General features: G+C 35.7%; 2 protein-coding genes across 13 annotated transcripts; both read left to right on the top strand.

Annotated features, from left to right (window-relative positions):
- Positions 1–1,729: 1,729 nt before the first annotated feature.
- Positions 1,730–8,473, top strand: LOC140833944 (MLO-like protein 11). Of its 6 annotated transcripts, none has more exons than XM_073198482.1 (16): positions 2,393–2,464; positions 2,887–2,927; positions 3,074–3,131; positions 3,236–3,471; positions 3,670–3,786; positions 4,912–4,972; positions 5,489–5,583; positions 5,756–5,830; positions 6,115–6,200; positions 6,567–6,616; positions 6,866–6,906; positions 7,096–7,266; positions 7,357–7,437; positions 7,567–7,634; positions 7,732–7,792; positions 8,012–8,473. In XM_073198482.1, exons 3-16 carry the CDS (start codon positions 3,122–3,124, stop codon positions 8,378–8,380), a joined length of 1,521 nt encoding a protein of 506 aa, XP_073054583.1. In that variant the 5' UTR covers positions 2,393–2,464; positions 2,887–2,927; positions 3,074–3,121; the 3' UTR covers positions 8,381–8,473. The 6 variants fall into 6 exon arrangements, with proteins under 6 accessions (XP_073054580.1, XP_073054581.1, XP_073054582.1 ...); XM_073198483.1 differs by having other exon boundaries at positions 2,887–2,992; XM_073198479.1 differs by lacking the exon at positions 2,887–2,927 and having other exon boundaries at positions 1,730–2,464.
- A 7,970-nt stretch (positions 8,474–16,443) lies between these two features.
- LOC140833943 (uncharacterized) lies at positions 16,444–19,933 on the top strand. Of its 7 annotated transcripts, XR_012118614.1 has the most exons (4): positions 16,444–16,610; positions 17,637–18,680; positions 18,864–18,934; positions 19,486–19,923. XR_012118614.1 is itself a non-coding variant. In XM_073198478.1 (3 exons), exon 3 carries the CDS (start codon positions 17,660–17,662, stop codon positions 18,404–18,406), a length of 747 nt encoding a protein of 248 aa, XP_073054579.1. In that variant the 5' UTR covers positions 16,445–16,681; positions 16,772–16,866; positions 17,637–17,659; the 3' UTR covers positions 18,407–19,931. The 7 variants fall into 7 exon arrangements, 4 of the variants coding, with proteins under 4 accessions (XP_073054576.1, XP_073054579.1, XP_073054577.1 ...); XR_012118613.1 differs by having other exon boundaries at positions 18,864–19,932; XR_012118612.1 differs by having other exon boundaries at positions 17,637–18,934; positions 19,486–19,925.
- Positions 19,934–20,151: the final 218 nt, after the last annotated feature.

The raw sequence follows: 20,151 nt of genomic DNA, 5'->3' as shown, positions 1-20,151 counted from the left end.
CGAATTGAGAGAGAATTTGCGATGTGCACTAATTATTATATCCATTCCAAGATATAAAATTACTAATAGATGAGTTTTTAATAAAACACTTTTAAAATTAGAAGCACAAATATAAGATAAAAACTTGTGTGAGACGGTTTCACGAGTCATATTATGTGAGATGGATCTCTTATTTTAATCATCCATGAAAAAGTATTACTTTTTATGCTAAGAGTATTACTTTTTATTGTGAATATCGGTAGGATTGACCCGTCTCACATATAATGATTCATCAGACCCTCTCATAAGAGGTTACTCAAAATATAAAGCATGGATAAAATCAAAAATGTGAAAATATTAATGTTATAATAATTCAGTAGGTTTTTTTCAAAATAAAATATTAAAACTTTCATGTTTCCCAAAAGAATTCTAGCTTCATTCATTAATCTACAAATAAAACAAAACAAAACAAAACAAAGTTTTTTCTAATGCTACATAAGATAAGTTATATGAAATAAAAAGTTTGACACTATTTAGGCTTTTTCTGATATGATTTAATTGATAAAATAATTAATAACTATGATTTTCTTTTTCAGAATTTCAAAATTATTACATTTAGATTTAAATTCATTATTTTATCTATTATTTTGTTTGACACAGTAAAAATTATATTAAAAACAATTTTTTTTTCTCTTTATCTCCTAATTATAGAGATGTAAATGATCCAAACCAAGCCGAACAATATCATGCTTGAGTTTGGCTCGTTTAAGATTAATTCAAGCTAGAGCTCGAGCTCGAGCTTGATTCAAGCTGTTATCATCTGGCTTGAGTTTGGCTCGTTTAAGATTGATAGAACTCAAGCTCGAGCTTTATTCGAGCTTTTATCATCTTGCTAGAATTCGACTTGTCTTGAAATTACTAAGCTTGTGAAAAGCTCTAGTTCGACTCGTTAAAAGCTCGTTTATCATGTTAATCAAGCCGGGCTCGAGTTTGGTTTATTAATAGCTCGTTTATCATATTTAACAAGCCTGACTGGAGCTCGGCTCGTTTTCGAGCTCGTAAAACATACAATTGAGCTCGAATTTGAGCTTGATTCGAGCTTGTTAAAATTAAATATATCTATGAACTAATTTTATATTATACATAAAAGTTTAACTTTTATTAGTACTAATATTTTTATTTGTCAACTCAACAAATGAATCAAGCTCGAGCTTACGAGCCACCTAAACGAGCCGAGTTCGAGCTCGCGAGCCTATTAACGAACATGTTTGCGAGCTCACAAGCCGAATACGCTTAGGCTTGAGCTTGGTTTGATTAAGTTGTCGAGCTCAAAATCGAGTTTTGAGCTTGGTTTGATATGATTAACAAAAACGAACTCAAACAAGCTTTTATCGAGCCGAGCTCCGAATAGCTCGCGAACAGTTTAGTTTGTTTACATCTATACCTAATTATGATATATTTGGTAGACATCCTTTTAAGTTATAATTATAATACATTCGTCTTAATTATATAAACATGTTTTTACAGTGATTAAAAAATTCATTTATAATATCGATTAACAAACAACTTTTTAATTTTATCTTTATTTAATAAGTGTTTATATAAATAATTTGTCATCTTTTTAATAATTAGATGATTACAATATCTATGGATATGTTGGGAGAAAAAAATAGAAATTTTTTGCTAAACATAGATATTGAAAAAGAGAAGTGAATTATATATTTGGGAAATTGAAAAAAGAAAAATCAGCTGTGATTTTCAAGAGCTGATGAAAATTGAAAAAGCCCGAGAGAATGATGAGATTTACTCAATTTTATCGTGTGATGTATTTTTACGTCGATGGGTGCACTCGAACAGGCATGAATCCGCTCTCAAATCCCATGTAGAAAAGAACCATCGCCGGCTGATTTCTTGACACGAATAGTTCAAGCAGTGGCAGTGATTGATATTTCATCATTTTTTTCTCCAATGATCAGTCTCCATATAGCGTAAATTTTGTGGATATCTGTGTGGTGGACATAAACGTCGAACATTTACCGTTTCTTCATTGAAAGAATATCCCTTGATTCTTTTTTGTATCATTTGTGCTCCAATTTGGGGGGAAAAAACATTTCGTTGCATGCGTAAATGATTCAGTGGTAATATTCTTGACTCCTACAGTGTACTAGAAGGTTGAGCACATATTTGAAACCAAGTCTTGATTTGTGGCCTTCGATCAAATGGGATTTGTTGATTGTGGAATCATAGAGTATCCACGTTGTTGGAGACGCGGAGATTAATGAAAATGGAGGGGTTGAGGTCGCCTTAGATTGAAGTGTTATTGTTTTGGTGTAATTTTTTAAGTATCAGAGCCTTGGAAATGTCAGATAATGCAGAGGAGCTGAGGTCTCCGGCCTTGACTCCTGCATGGTCTATTGGTTTCGTGTTGATTGCATTTATTTCCGCTTCACTGATGGTGGAGCGCTCGATACACGTCTTGTGTAATGTGAGTTGCATTCTGGGTTCTCGTCTTTTGAGTGTAGATTCTGTAAATTATAGTTGGATAAACAAAAATGCGCCTTGTTTGGTAGCAAGACTTCGTTTTGCTTCAAGTAACGCTTATTATGATGACAAGCTATGTTGCATCTCACGTATTATGTTTATTGAAGAATGGAAGTGCTTTCTATAGTTCGGGAACGTTTCACTTTCTGTTTAGTATATTTTTGGCTGTCTCAGACAAAATTTATGAGTTCTCATCGCTTCCAGCGAAGTTTGATTCTTAAATGGACTGCCGTGTCTAATTTTCTTCCTTTTGATGTCAGATAATAAATCATTTGACATAAGGTTCCTTAATTTTTTGTATTCTGAAATCATCAATTTAGTATCAAATGATTTTACCTTGGTATGCACTGCGATTCCCATTTGCAGCTGCAGACTCAATTTATGGTCGAAGTCAAAATTTTCTAATTGTATACTTTGGTTCTATCAAGTGTCAAGATTAAGTATTCATTTTGGGCTGTCAATATATAGTGCGGTAAGATTGATTTGAAGAATGTCTTATCTTCAACTGTAAATTTGTTTTCATCAACAAATTCTGTCATAAAAAATCTTTCAGTGGTTGAAGAAGACTGATAGAAAACCTTTGCTTGCAGCAGTGGAGAAAATGAAGGAAGGTAGTGGCCGTATTTTGTGCAATTTCTAATTGATTATACGATGCAACATTTGTATGTTTTCGGTTCTCCTTTGACATTGAGCTTCATTTGAAACTTGTGTACAGAATTGATGCTGCTCGGCTTCATATCTCTTCTTCTTACTGTGACCTCGAGCTTCATATCTAATATATGTATCCCAAAAAAAAGTTATGATAATATATTTATCCCGTGCACCAAATTTGAAGCCGATAAAGAAAGGGAAAATAATAATATACAGGAGCGTAAATTACTGATGGCCTTCATTTATCCTCGCTTAGATAGAAGGTTGCTGAATCGCCAAAATCAGAATGACTGTGGAGAGGTAATCAGGTCTCTATCGAACGTCATGAGAATACCATGTATGTTTTCTTTTGTCTATTTTGCTATAGTTTGTGATGACGTGACATTTTAATGTATGCCATTTGCGTATATGCACAGTTGCTTTGAATGGCTGAATGCCATATCTGGCACCTTCTTTTTGTAACTTTTTTTTTTTTGTAATTTTAGTGTTTTCATGCAGAATTATGAACCATTTGCGTCTTACGAAGGCCTTGAGGAACTACATCGATTTATCTTTGTTATGGCAGTTACTCATATATCATACAGTTGCTTAACAATGCTGCTGGCAGTTGTAAAGGTTGTAAATTGGTGTCTCCTTGTGCCAACAAAAATATTGTGCTTGACGATGATTTTTTAAAACCTAGATTGAAATAGTCCTTTTTTTAGCTTAGCACAAAGCAATGTATGTGTGGCTTAAGATAATTTATTTTTGCAACGATCTATTTTCTGCTGCTGGTATGTGAATATTCACCACATGTGCAGTTTTGATGAAAAATGTTTCACGGACATGGTAAAGGGGAAAATATATTCTGATGCGAAATGTAGAAATGAATTACTGTATGTAATGCTACTGAGTCATGGTACAATTTTATCTTTTGTTGACTCTATAAGTGATTATGATAATACATGTACATAAGAAATGTCAATACTTAAGATAAGGAGTGTTTCGATTAATCCATATTTCACGATTCCACGCCAATTTCTTTTCTAAGCTATGCAACTCCTTTATGTACTATGAGTATTGTGATACCCTTGTCCCACATCGAAAAAAATCAAGATTTAAAATGAGTTTATAAAGGGCTACAATGGACTTCTATAGCAACTTGGGTTAATCATTTTCGTAAAGCGAGGACGGATACGAAGTAGTTGCTATAGGGGCCCGGGCTCGGGGCGTGACAGAATGGTATCAGAGCCGGTCACCGGCATGGAACACCGAGAAATAAGTGCTATGCGGGGCAAAGTGCTACGTGGATGGGAGCCACCTCTTGAACCTGCGGGGCAAAGTGCTACATGACGGGAGCCACCTCTTGAACCTGTAGGAGCCATCTCTAGATTCTCGGTGCTGGTGGATCGAGGGATCAGGTCGCGACGAGGACGTCGCGTTCTGAAGGAGGGGTGATTGTGATACCCTTGTCCCACATCGAAAAAAATCAAGATTTAAAATGAGTTTATAAAGGGCTACAATGGACTTCTATAGCAACTTGGGTTAATCATTTTCGTAAAGGGAGGACGGATACGAAGTAGTTGCTATAGGGGCCCGGGCTCGGGGCGTGACAAGTATAAATAAGGGAAACCTTTTTTATGTGATGAAACATAACAGTTAGTTGGATAATATTGTCCAGTGAGAGGAGATCTTACTGGTCTTTTCTTGCTTTTGTGTTTTGCTGTGCATTCTCATTCTGCCACTCACTATCTTCGGCAGATTCACGGTTGGAGAGTATGGGAGGATGAGACATGCGTAGACAGGGATAATTCATTAAGAGGTAATTCCACAACAGTGTTTTACTGTGAAGTTTTTACCTTGTATAGTTTCATGCACTAACAGGAAAATAGAACCTTTCTTTCTCGTTTTCCTGAAATTTTTAGTTCTATTAATGGTGGAGCAGACATTTAGAAGGGTGTAAAGCACCTTCTTACCATCATGTGATGGCTGTTAAAGATGACAAAAATTGATTGAAAGGCTCATTTTAAGATTGAAATGGTACTACTGCTTTCGTAGATAGTTTCTTGTAGCAAGTGCCTCAATAAAATATCAGTAACACTGCATTGAAAACCTAAAAATACAGTTTGGTCTAATAGCTTGTAATAACACTGATTTCTTTGAGTGGTCCACTTTAGTTGGTAAAATCAACACAATTTGAAATGTTCCTCCCAAAACCACCAGCAGTGTTAATCTGAAGTGTTATCACTAACATTGTCGTCATGCTCCACTTATTAGTAAAATCCTAAAATTTCAATGAAGTTAGGAATAATTGATGGAAAATTCGTTTCTGTTGCAGCAATCTCCATAGAATTGACAATGCAAAGGCAATCAACATTTGTTAGAGTCCATCCATCAAATACTATGGATCAAAACAGCTTCCTTGTTTGGGTGGTGAGGTCACTTCTTTCCTTTGCAATTTTCAGTTGTGCCTTGGTATTCTATACGTAATATGTACCGATCTAGTATTCCAATATACTAAATAGTATATGTCTAGCATCAATGCTTGATAAGAAGGAAAACAAGACATAATTTTGATTCAGATTACTGTGCCTTGAACATCCAGACTTGTTTCTTCCGACAATTTGGGCGTTCTGTGGTTCGTGCTGATTACCTTGCACTGCGTCAAGGATTCATTATGGTGGGTAAGCAGGAGCACACATGTTAATCATGCCCCTTCATGATACACATTTCTCACTTGGAACTAACCATTGTTTTCATTATTCCCTTCATGAAAATTAGGTGTTGCTACCAAGTACTCTTTCATATGTTTAGCTGCAGTTTTTAAATCAATCTCTTTGCTGTAGCATCTTTTGGTGTACCACTGTCTGTATTCCCGTTTAGACATGCTAAAAGCATCTGTCTCTTGTTATTTTTCTTTGTTAAGAAATCGTTTTTATGTCTTATGTTTCTTATTTATGGCAGAACCACAACCTTAACACAAAATATGATTTTCACAGCTATATGATTCGTTCCATGGAAGAGGAATTTCAATCTATAGTTGGTGTTAGGTAAGGAGAAAATATCATAGAATGCTTAATTTCAATTGAAGTTTCTTGTATTATTCTTGTTTTTTTAACAAAATTGTGATGTTCATAAAAGACTAATAACAGATTAAGGAAGATGTTCCATTGCTTTTATCCTTCATTTTAGTTTAGTGATGGATACCAAGATATTTTTGTGGCTGGCATGAAGCACATAACCTTTTTTTAACTCATTAATTCAACCGTCTTCCAAAATGCGCGCTTAGAGTTTATCTCTCTTTATCCATGTAGGTCAATACTTCGAACCGGTTCTCTTGATCTCTATAATTTGCTTGCATTGACATTTTCATGAAGAAGCTTAAATGACCTTCCTTTCTTCTTGAATTTATACAGTGCTCCTCTGTGGGGATTTGTCGTAGCTTTTATGCTGTTCAATTTTAACGGTATGGCAGTTGAAGCTTCCTTTCTTTTGACTAATAACTCACTGTAGCTAGAAAGAATGATTATCCTTGTTTGGTCTGAGATTCCCTTGCTTCTGGAGGCAATTTCTTATAATTTCAAAGTTATACGTCCCTTCTATCAATGACCTGTACTTCTGAATATATTTTCCATGTATAGCTTGTTGTAGTCTAGCATATTATTTGATGTGTCTAAAAAAATAATTTGTAGTTGACCGACTATGTAAATTTCAGGATCGGAATTCTATTTTTGGGTGGCACTTATTCCGGTAACTGTAAGTTTTTTTTACTGGAAACGTGCAAGGTCTTTAATCTTTTTCTGCATTTCTTTGTATGCCCTCCTTTGATCTACCTCAGGTTCGCAGATGCCAAAGGATTTTTGGGTTTCTTTTGTTTCATTTTGCATGTAAAAGCAAGATAACAATGTCCTTGAAAAGATTATTTCCTTCCATATTTATACGCAGCTTGTCCTATTCGTGGGTGCGAAATTGCAACATGTCATGGCAACCTTGGCATTGGAGAGTGCTGGAATAAGTGGGAGTTTCTCAGGATCTAAGTTTAAGCTTCGAGATGAACTCTTTTGGTTCAATAATCCTAAATTTCTGCTATCCTTGATCCATTTTACCCTTTTCCAGGTCTGCCAGTTCATATTTTGAATGTTTAGTACCTTTGTGATGCTCAATGCATTTGATGTCTGACACTAATCTTTCCATCTTTATTTCTAGAACTCATTTGAGCTGGCTTCCTTCTTTTGGTTCTGGGTACACCCACTCCACACCCTCCTCTCTTGCATTCATTTGTTTCTAGTATGCCCTGAATTGAATTAAACTGGCCCTTTACGTTCTATACATGTGTACTCTTAGTCCAAATCAATTAAGCAAAACCTACACTCTGAACATTTTGAATTCAGAGAGTGTGTGTGCCTTTGATTGCAGTGGCACTTTGGCTATAATTCGTGCTTCCTAAAGAACCAATCGATAGTTTATCTACGACTGAGTATGGGGTATGCATAAACTCAAACTAACTTTACGGTCAGGCACCTTTCGTCTATGACCTTGTAAAAATAGATCTGACCGGACTTTGCCTGTACTTTTCCTTAGGTTTGCAGGGCAAGTTTTATGCAGCTACAGCACCTTACCTCTCTATGCATTGGTTACCCAGGTATGGTGTACGTACAACATACCGACTAGGGTGTAATAGAATTGAACTGGCTTGCGTACTTTTTAAATCGGCTCAAATATTATTGGACTCGTATTTGAAGTTATCGAACTGGAACCAATACTTTTAAAATATTTTTAGATTAGGAGCAGCTTATTAACTTTAATATATTGATGACTGTTTTGTTGATATTATCTGATTTTTAAGGATTCTTGAATGTAGATGGGAACAAACTATAAGGCAGCCCTTCTTCCACATAGCATAAGAGAGACAATGCATGGATGGGGAAAGGAAGCTAGGAGAAGGAGAAAACATGCTCTCGTTGCCGATGATTCAACAGTACGAACGGACAGAAGCTCGGTTCTATCAATAGACGAAGATGATGATGAATGGTCGTTACATAGTCCTAGATTCTCCTCTAACAGAAGTGTTGAAATTGAGTTGCAACCACCTACTGTTGTTATTGCAGATCATTCTTCGGTTTCTAACGAAACTAATAGCCGACTCGGCATGCCTCTCCTTCGACCCTCTCCGGTATCTTCCCCACTGGCTCCAAGAATTCTGCCACAAATGGAGCAAAGGTCCATTTAGGATATGAGGTTACCAATAAGGAAAAACAAGCTTTTTGTGTGGTTTTCTGACGTGGTGTTATTTTCGAAGGGTGTTGCGATAATTTTTCGAATATATTTTATTATATCAAATAATAGTTTTCGTTAAAGTAGTTAGGAAAAAACTCCAAAATGCAAAATAGTTTTCGTTAAACATTGTTTTTTCTTTAAAAAAAAAAAATTTAATCCTCTCAAGTATATTTGAATACACTCAAATATTTTGGGGAAAGTCATTTTTCAAAAATTTAGTTTTGACAAGATAGATTTTTGCAATTTTCTCAGCTCTTTTTATGTAAGGTCTAGAAAATTCTAACTGCGTAACTCGACTGCTTACAATCTAGGTTTTAATAAAATGTATATTTAATTATTTTAAAGCTTTAAATACATGATTATTGCATGGATATGTGTAGGGGTGTCAATCGGGTAGGTTTGGTCGGGTTTCTGGTCCACACACGAATTTTTTTTATTTTTTTCAACCCGAACCCAACCCAAAGCAACCCGAAAACCCCCAACCCGAACACGACCCCGTATAACCCGACTCAACCCGTCTAACTCGAATTTTATTAATTTTTTTTAAAATTTTTTAAAAAAAAATTAATGAAAAGAATTCAAAAAAATAAAAAATAATAATAATATTTTAATTTAAACATTTAATAACAAAATTTTCGATTTAAATTTGAAAGTTTAATCGTAGAAAATTAAAAGTATATTTACTAAATCAAATAAAAAATTGTTAAAAAATAAAATATGCAAAATAAATATTAAATGATGAAAATTTATCATATAAATATACAATAAATTTTGCTCAAAAATACAATATATAAAAATATAAATAATATTTTCAAAAAAAAAAGTTCGCGGGTCAACCCGCGACCCAACCCGAAACCCGCCTTACATGGCACTAACCCGAATCCACCCAACCCGAACCCAACACGAACCCGAACCCAACCCGAACCTGATTTTTTTCGTGTTGGGCCATGTCGGGTTGACGGGTCGTGTCGCATTTTGACACCCCTAGATATGTGTTTCATTTCATTATTTATTAAGATTTCATGCATTAGGGTTTTTTTGTAGTATTTCGCGCTTGAACGCGAAACGAATATCGATGACAGTTAATGAAAAATATTTTATTAAATAATTATTTTTAATTATTTAACATATGGTTTAATTAAGTGATATTTTCGAATATGGGCCTATGTGGAGTATTTTTACTCGCTGTGTCATATTTTAAATAGGTACACAAATTTTAGCAAGTCGGAGAACTTTTTGAAGGTTCGAGCAATATTTTCTAAAACGTACCTAAACGAAATAATTTTCGAGAGTGTTTTGGACTCGATGGGAATATTTTATTGCATAATGACTCTAAAATCCTTTATAGACCTCATTATTTTAAATTTAGGCTCATTAGCACTTATTAATATATCTAAACCCTACGTTTAAACCCTAAACCTACCTCCTAACCACTCGGCCGCCCCCTCCATCACTCTCCAGCAGCTTTTTCGAAGTATTACCAGCAGCCACCTTCGAATTTTTCTCTAGTTTTGTAAAGGAATCCTTCCTCGTCTAGACGGTGCACGTTCTACGCGATCGTATCGAGGTTTTCGAGCGTAAATATGCGAAGGCACGCCCTATATCTTGCTTTTATCATCATTCACATCATTATATGTTTAATTGTGTGAATATACATGAAAAATAAAAGCCTAACGTTTATGTGCATTTGGACCGGTTTCATGAAAAACCTCCACATTTCTTCATGTAATCTCACGATTTTGTTATGATTGAAGGGCTGCCGGATCTTTGACATTTAAGGATCATGTTACACCCATTTTCCGAGGAACTCTAGTGGGTATATCAGTTTTGGATCGAGGAAGGTGAATGTGTGTGCTTGGTTCTAGGGTCAAGTGATCACTAGATCGGGTGAATGGGGAGGGCAGCGGTGAAGGGGACGTGCCATGGACGTGAAGTAGACCTTGGTGGGTCTGGGACATGGCTTGGAGCTGCTTGTGCACAGCTAGTCTTTGGTTAGGAGGAAATCGAAGAAGTTAGAATCGATTTAGGGTTCGGCGAGGGAGTTTCGGATGCATCGCATACTACCGTGTGCATGGGGTTATAGTCCACAGTTAGGTCCATCCAGGAGGGTCCAGAGGTGGGCTAGTAAGGGTTGGTTCGAGGCTGGTCCAAGCTGGTTAGGTGTAGAGTAGAGTTTTTAGCTTGATATGTTAACTAGGGTTCGGTCCCCTAGGGTGCAGAAAATTTCAGCGGCTGTTCGAGGTCTTTTGAGGGGCTTAGGTAGTCTGAAATAAGTGGTTTAAGGGCTGATCACATAGGTTCGAGTCATGGTTTAAGTTTGGAAAAGTTTGGTCGAGTTTCGGGTTAATTCAGATTAAAATCGGGATCCCGGTACAAGTTTTAAAACGGATTATAGAAATTAATTCTTCGGCTCAAGTTTACGTTTAGAAAATGTTTATAAATATGTTTTGAGATGTTTTAAGGAGTTGGTTGACTTCGGGTCAAAATTTTGAGGTCCATGGGTAAAATGGTCAGTTAGGGTTTCCAGGAGCAAAATGATCATATTTCACCCGGATTGAGTTAGCAGCCCTGGCAGTGTCCTGATCACAAATTGACATGTTTTAAATGTATATGTTATTGCGAACATGACATTTTAAGTAAATACGAAAAATACATTGCATGCTTGGTTGGGAGAATTTACGTATATGCATGTTTTTTATAAGTGATGAATACGATGACACGTTTTTTAAGGAAGTGAGTTGGTTGTGACTAATACGAACATGAACACGAACTCAAAGATATAAGGCCAAGGCTCAATGGATGGATAATACTGTCGCTGATGTACCCGCCACTGGGTACTGCAGTTATACATAGACGGATCCATCGACTAGAGCTGATACGAAAGTCAAAACAAATGAACATAATTGAAATAAAGAAAAATTGAACATGTATATATTGATATGATTCGTTATGGTCATGTTAATGCTTTGACATGTCATGCTTATGCTTATGCTTTTGAGATCATAAAATGTATTTTAATTACATACTTTTCACTATTGTATATTGTATATGTAATTGCTATAACGGTTTAGGTGTGTTGAGTCTTTAGACTCTTTAGGTGTGAATGATGTAGGTCAGCATATTGATATGGAGACTGGAGGGGCTGAAGACTGAGTAGACGAGGGCTGGACGTGCGCACTATAACCCGATGACCATATTTTCCGCACATTATGTTTATGAGTTAGGAGTAAATAAATATTTTTATACACTTTCACTTTTTATGTTGTTGGATGACAGGGTTTGGCATGTCACATATTTGAATTATTTTAAATAACAGTCTAGGGCTGGATGTTGAGATATTCTTTTAGCTGCAATATTTTTACCAGTAGTCGAATACTTTTATTTTAATATGTGTGATTGATAGATTTTATTGCATGTATGTGTTTTAATATATCTACGAAATGAGCTTGAAAAAAAAATTTACAGTAGTATTTTGGTAGTAGACGCATTTCATATTGTATCAGAAAGGTGTAAAGGGTTTTGCCACAATCAGCTTCAGCCGTTCAGTCGTCAAGCTTCAAGTCTATAAGTTTGCATGTTTTAAAATGTTTGAAAGTTTTATACTATCATCTGCATGTTTACATGATATATGTTTTTCAGTGATTTACAACATATGTTTAGCTGTTTACATGATTTAAGGATTAACTGTTTTGAAAACTAACATAAATTGCATGACGGGTTACATTTAGAATTTGGACTATATTCAGATACTATGCCTCCTAGACGCGACCCTTGCACTGACTGGTAGGATGATACTGCTAGAGGCGATAAAGGCCTTCCACCACCACCACCGCGGCCAGAAGACGCAGCTACCGGAGTTCTTGAGGGTATTGCGAGACTAATGGAGCAGGCGCATCAGGCTCCCAAACCCCAGAATTACATCTATGAGCAGTTCAGACGGCTCAACCCAAAGGAGTTTGGGGGTACTACTGACCCTTTTGTGGTGGAGGGTTGGATACGATCATCGGAGCTACACTTTCAGTACTTAGAGATGAGAGATTGATAAGTGCAATTTGTGCACTTAAATTATCCTTATAATTCGTATGTATTGATAGTTTTCTTGGACGGAATTATGCATTTTTTGTTATTTTTGGTGTGCTTGCATGAATCTAGGTAAGGGCTACTACATGGGTGTGAAAAGGAAAGAAAATGGCCTTAGAAGAAATTTGTGAGCGTAGAAGCAGAAAGACCCGCGCATATGCACGAGTCAGGTGCGCGCAAGAAACAGGCGACACAAAAAGCAAACCAGATAGCCTCGCGCATATGCGCCAGTCACGAGGGCACATATGCGCGCGAGAAGAATTTTAGATGCACAAAACAGAGGACTCCGCGCATATGCGTGCGAGAATATTGCCCAACACAGAAGGACCAGCGCATATGCGCGAGTACTGGGCGTGCATATGCGCGCGACGTGAATGCCAAATTATTTAGGTTTCATCGTGGGCTTTATAAGGGAAAAATAATTAATTTTGAAGCCGACAGCCGACATAGCAGAAACAAGAGAGAAAAAGTTAGAGCCAATAGAGGACGAAATGCGATGAACGGAGATAGAAGACGCTGAGTCCGGATATGTAGACGCACTTTCATCTCTCTTCAACACGTTTCTAATTGAGTTATTTACTTTTACATTTTTAATGATTACAAACAGATTTTGTATTGATTTAGATTCGATTATGAACTAATTTTATTTTCTAGAGATTGATGTAGTCGTGGTCGAACCTATATTATTGACGTTTTGAATTTTTATTGAATTAATTCATCGTGTTTATTTGTGATTCTTCTCTTTAATGCTTTAGGATTACTGGACATAATTTGATTGATCAAATATTAAGATCTAACACTCAAGAGAGGGGATTGAAATTAGGACAGGAGATATCACATCGTCAGATGTTTATAACGTGCAAAGATGTATAACTCTGGTGAATCCATAAAAAGAACCTTGTTTGCATATATTATATGTTACATGATTTTGAATAGATATATTAAAATCAATAATAGATAATACAGTTCTATTTATCACTTGAAAAATGGAATAGGAAAATTGCGAGTTCTTGGTTACTAAACATGATGCAAATTTAACAATATGTTAGTCAATTTTAATTCAGCATAGGGGAGAGCAGACGAAATCATATCTCTAGATTGATCTACTCACTGAATTTCAACTGCGTGCTAAGAATTACAGGATTCGTTTTTTCTTCGAATTGAATATAAACCTTCTTTTATTTTTCTATATAAAGTTGAACTATGTCAATTATGGTACTTAATATACAATTTTAAATAATTACTCCTCGTGAGATCGATATTTGTACTCATACCAATACTAAACTTGACACTGTACACTTGCGGTAGTGAAAACATGCAACAAGTTTTTGGCGCCGTTGTCGGGAGTTTGTTATTTAGTTGCATATTAATATCATTACTAAGTAGTCTTGATTTTAATTTAGACTTTATTTTATTTATTTATTTTGTTAATTTATAATCTTTTCTGTTTTGCAGTGGATGCGAAGATATCAAAATCCCGACTTGCTAATTTTCGATTCGGAAAATCGAAAGAACTTCCAGGTGATTAAAGAAAGCACGAATAGAGCAAATTAAAGCAATGACTGAAACAAGAGATAATCATAATGAGCCCCTACGAGAGGTGTCAATCCGAGAACTATTTCCACCCAGTCATCAACGCTCACTATTCTGGAATAGCTCGCAGAACCATTGCTGCTAATAACTTCGAGCTAAAGCCCACAATCATCAACGTGGTTCAACAAAGCCAATTTGTAGGAGCAGCCACTGCAGATACCCATCTTCACCTAAGAACTTTTCTAGAAATCATGGATACAGTAAAAATTAACGGTGTTTCTGACGAAGTTATTCGATTGCTTCTGTTTCCGTTTTCTCTCAGGGATATACCTTCAAAAACAAAATGATAAAAGAGGTGTCTGACTTATCAAGAAGCATGATCGTCATATTTTTCTAATGGGGCAAATTAAGAACGATCAGGTGGCTACTACGACTCATCTTGGTGGGAAAATATAGACTAATAACTTTCAGATTTGCACTAAGATTGAGGAAGTTTAGGCTAATTTGAATTAGAGCATTGACGGAGTTAGGAATCAATTTGCTACTGTTCTTGCCTATCAAAAAGCACCATTTGGTGTTGACAAATAAAGAAAGAAAAGAAGGCTATTGAATCCTCCTCCACTCAGGCTTACAAGAGAGAACAACTGAAGCCAATTGATCATTATTAGAAGTCAACAGACTCTACTAGAAACCACTCTAGATCTCATAAAAATAATCAAAGAAGATAGTGCCTAGAGGAAAATATTTGAATATTTGGTTATTAATTTTGATAGGATATCAATGAATTCAGTTTTTCGACATAAGTGCTTAATTTTTTCAAAAGCCAAAAAATCAAGAAATTGTTAAGACATTTGAGTTTTGATGATTTAAGAAGGCTGTTTTTTAATAGATAATTACATATCCTAACTAAACTTAATTAAAAAAGAAAACTGAATATCCATGAGCAAATATTTTTTACAGTTCATTATTCAAAGGCAAAAAAAAGCACTGATAGCCAAACTGCTCAAAGAACTACTGATGAAGCCACACTTATAGCACTTTATTTCAGTCGATCAGTCACACCAAATCAAAAAATTCTCTGAAGTTTATTAGTTTACTTAGTGATTAAGAATTAGAGCCCAACTGAATTATCAGATAAATTTTTCCATACTAACAATCATTGATTCCGAACATAATGTCATAATCCATGCGCACCACCAGAATTATACGATCTATCAGAATGGACGATGACATGACAATAATGACATGTGTATTTGGAAAAAAAGATATAAGATTTAAAAAGATGACTATTGCAGGCAAAACCTATAAATAGATCAGTTAGAAAAAATTTTGAATCTCTCGGATTCTCTCTGAAAAATTCGTCAACACAATCAAAGTTTTCTGTGCTCAAATTTTTTAAGAGCCAAACTGATCAAAGTAAGCACATTCCGATAAGTTATAATCTGATCAACTGAGGATCAATTTGTGCTTTAAATTTATTTATGAAATATTTGTAATTGAGAGTAAGAAATCTAACTATTTATTTGATTAAGATTGAATTATATTAAGAGTTTTCAGTTAGACACTGATAAGTCCTACTGAAATTGGTGATTTCAATCCATTTGTAATTAACAAAGTCTTTTAGTTAAATCATTTCCCAAAGAAGAAGATGTACCGTAGGAGTATTGAAATATTCAAACCAGTGTTCTCCAAACCAGACCGGACCGGCCGGTCGGACCGGTTCAACCGCGAACCGGTCTCCAGACCGGTCCGGATATAAGAAAAAAACCGGAAAACCGGTTAAACCGGAAAAAACCAGTTAAAACTCGGTTAAACCGGAAAAAAACCGGAAAAAAACCGGTTAAAACCCGGTTAAACCGGAAAAAAACCGGAAGCAGTCGGTTCCAAGCAATGTTTTACTATTTTATGTATTATATAAAATAAATAAAATATTAATTTTATTGATCCGGTTCGACCGTTCGGTAGAACCAGTTGAACCATTTTTTAAGGCTTGACCGGTTCGATTAACGGTCCGGTTATAAAAACACTGATTCAAACATCTAGAAACAAACTTATGCACTTTACATTTCAGTCTACCTATTTTACTTTTCATTTGATTGCCCAACTGATTTATGTTATAAGCCATTTCGTGTTCAAATAGACTTGCTGAGAACCCAACCAACAAGAATTCAATTTTAACGTTGCTAACCAACCGAAATATTTATAAATTTTCTTCAAATTATTTATTTATCCCCTGTAAATCAGTCTTCCATCTTAACAAATCATCTTAATAATTTCATGTCATATTTAATTTTATAAAATTATAACCAAATCAAAATTTTAGAAACAAATTAGGTATAACACATAATACTCATCCCAATTGATAGTAATAATTAAATTCCCATCCACTATATTTTTAGTGGAAGATCATGCAATCACACAATTCTCAGTGGACAAATCTGCCCTCCAATCCAAATAGTGTTGGCAAATGTTGCGTTTGTTTATGACCGTCTCTCCCTCAGTTGCTCGTCTCACGGTCCCACTTGCGAAGTCAGCGGCGACGACGCCAATTTCTCCATCGCCGTCCGGGTGTAGGCTTCCTGTACTTTCTTCTCCAATTGTTGTATTTGTTCTATTCGACGGTTCGGATCAAGAGTGATTTGTATGTTTTTCCCAATTTCTGTCTTTTTTATCTTGTCGGTTTTATGCCTGAAGGATTCATGCCTTTATCCACTATGAGAATGTTACGCAGGTTGATTATGGCTCTCTGATTGAGCATGCTTAAGCAGTTTAATTGGATTGCCACCTTTGATGAATGAAGTTAGTATCACTTCAATATCAGAACGAGTAGGCTTTTTTAGCGTCAAAAGATTAGACAAAATTTTCTGACGCAGCACTTTTTTTGTGTTTTTGGGTAATCCTCTTATCCGTGCTTCGCCTTCCTTAATCTGTACTTGGTTATTGTCTGTACACACTCATTTATGTTTTATACCCATTGGGATTTGAATTTGTGACCTCACTTTATGTTCAAAATGATTCACCGTCCTGGGGCGGTGCAGCAACCTTTTTGCTCTTCAAAGCACAAATATCCAGTTTCAATCCGTTAGACGTTTTTATGTTTCTGTATTTGAATCATGCAACAGATAAATTTGCATATGTTTTGAAGCAATGATGGGACTTTTGAGTGTAAAGTTTTGCCAGCTTCTATGTGATGAATATTGTTTCTTAGACTTCGTTATATAAATATAGGCGTTTGTTATTTGTGATTTAAGTAGTTCTGGTAATCATACATCTACATTGTACTTAACTAGTTGGTGCTATACTGGCACATCTTTGTCAAGAGGAGGTTTGGGCATAAGCCAGATTCAAAATCTTTGTTGTGCAAGAATAAGAAATTCTGGTTCATTCTTCCTATTGCAGAAAAGGATTTGAATGTTATTGATATGGTATTGGTTCTTGAGAGTGTTCATATAAAATTTATATTATATTTAAAGTCAAAATATCGAAACTTTTGATAAAAATGGAGTTGTATAACTTTTTTTATGATTGGTGAACTTTGCTGACTCGAAACGAGGATCAATCCGTGCTTGTCAAAATAAGTGATCTTCTTGACTCAGGGACTAGCTATTGCTTGAAGTGGATGGATTTTGACATTGATGGTGAGATAAATGGTGAGGTATTGGGAAGTTCTTTTCATTTTGAAACAAGAACAGACAACGGGAATGTTATAGTGGGGAGTTCTAGTGATGGGATGCTCCATCAAGGACTGGATGTTAAGGTCGATGAAGAGTCCTCCAAAAGGGAATTATTTCGATTTGAAGATTTGCAAGCTGTAAATTGTTCGGGCCCTACTGTTGATCCATATGTGGGCCTGGAGTTTGAATCCGAGGCAGCAGCACATGCATTTTACAATGCATATGCAACAAGGGAGGGCTTTGTCATCCGTGTGAGCAAGCTTTCTCGATCCAGGCGTGATGGATCAGCCATTGGGCGGGCACTGGTTTGCAACAAGGAAGGTTTCAGAACACCTGACAAGCGAGAGAAAGTTGTACGGCAAAGAATGGAAACACGGGTTGGTTGCAGAGCAATGATTTTAGTTAGGAAAGTAAGTTCTGGTCGATGGGTTGTCACAAAATTTGTGAAGGAGCACACACATCAACTAACTCCCGGTAAGGGTCGTAGAGATCTCATATGTGATCAATATCCCAATGAACATGATAAAATCCGGGAACTGTCACGGCAGCTGGCTGTTGAGAAAAAGAAAGTTGCCACCTATAAAAGGCATTTGGAAATGATTTTTGAACACATTGAGGAACATAATCAATCTCTTTCGAAGAAGATGCAAGACATTGTGAACAGTGTCAAGGAAATGGAATCCAAAGAATGATCTGGATCTTGATATTGTTAAAACTCAGTATCAATGTCGCTTTCCGATGCTACCAAGACCATATTTGTTGTGTATAATGCTGTGGGATGAAGAAAAATTAACTGGAGTTTGGGTTGATTGGTTCTTACTGCTGTTTTCTGGCCACACACTACCAGCCAAAACTAGATAATAAATTGGATCAAATTAAGTTACATCCCATTTTAATCTGAGTACATGTACTGCAAAAAGTTTGGCAGAATGTGTACCTACAGTGTCAATTCAGTGTCATATGAGGGTTGGTGTTTCAAAACATTTTGTGAATTTCTTACATCTTTCAAGAAAAAACACTATTACTCAGTACAAAAAGGGGTTGCATGTTGGTCTTCTATCATATTAATTTTTTCTTAATCTCCATGCATAATTTTCTGTGACCCTTTTTCCTTTCGCTAAAATAAACCTTTGAAATTCCTTGTTATAGTTATCCATCACGTCAATGATCCGCAGCAACCACATCCACTGTCAGACCCGAGTTATTCCTCTTCTTGCATGGTATTCACTTTCAAGTTTTTGAATTTTGCTCTGGTGACTTTTTTTGTTCTTTAATATTTTATGGTTTACTTGTTCCAACCCTAGTAATCCGTACACATCGGGTAATACGGTGGTTCAGTATAATCAGAAAATTTGCTTTTGATCACCTGCATAGAGTAGCAAACTTTCATTCATACATGTTCATGTTCTTCTCATGCTATCTGAGCTGTATGCATGCATACAAGTCACATATTGCTTATCTTTCTTCACTGCAAGAATTAAGCTGTAAAATTCTCGTATCTATCATCCGTTGGCACGGTTGAAGATTTCTTGTCTTTGGTCCTAAGACAGTGATCTGATCTACAGTTTCTGATTTGTTGTTGGCTCATCGCGCTGAGCTTTTAGGATCCTAGCATTATATGTTCTTTTCCAAAACTCTCGGCTCTGAGCAGTTTTTTTTGTTCTATCTAGAGTTTGTTAAGTATCTTGATGATGGATCCTATGATGGCTTCAACTGAATTTTGTAAACTGCTGCATCGAATTCATTTTCTATTTATTGGAATTTTTTTTAGCCAGATAACACGATGCTGATGAAGGTGCACCGTGCATGCATCTGATTCAAGTTGCCCACAATTATTTTTTCTAATATTATAGAACATTTTACGCTACATTTTGAGCTGTACTTGGTAAATGTTAGCTATGCGTTTCACCATTGAATATATGTACCAACCATGTCTTGTAATAGAATTGATATTACAAGATTGGGATCATATAACTATTTACCCAGATTCAATGCATTTCAAAACTTTTACTAGTTTGATCTCGTTAACTTTGTCTCCCTTCCCAAATGTTCTTTGTAACTTAGATGGATTATCCATGTATGAATTTTGATCATTGTGTTGCATATGTGAGAATGATTCAAATAGTGTAATAATCGAAAAAAAGTGCTGAGACTAGCGATTGTACTGGATCTCGAAGTAAATAAAGTATGCGATTTGTATTAATTCATTGAGTGTGTGTGGTGATTGGATGCGATTTTTGCATCCATTGTTTTGTAATTTTGAATTGATGTTTCTATTTAATTTATTGATCATGTACCATAAAATTTAATTTTTTTTTTCTTGCTGTTATTTGGACATTGATAATTTGATACGTTTTAATATAATTTTCATGTTTTCCCATGTTTATTTTCTTCAAATTTGCGGAATTGAGCAATTTCATGCCCAAAGTGCTCTAAC

Source organism: Primulina eburnea, chromosome 6 (assembly GCF_022965805.1).
Source record: "Primulina eburnea isolate SZY01 chromosome 6, ASM2296580v1, whole genome shotgun sequence".
Taxonomy (NCBI): domain Eukaryota; kingdom Viridiplantae; phylum Streptophyta; class Magnoliopsida; order Lamiales; family Gesneriaceae; genus Primulina; species Primulina eburnea.
Note: the sequence above shows the minus strand (reverse complement) of the source record. Positions and strands in the feature narration are given on the sequence as shown.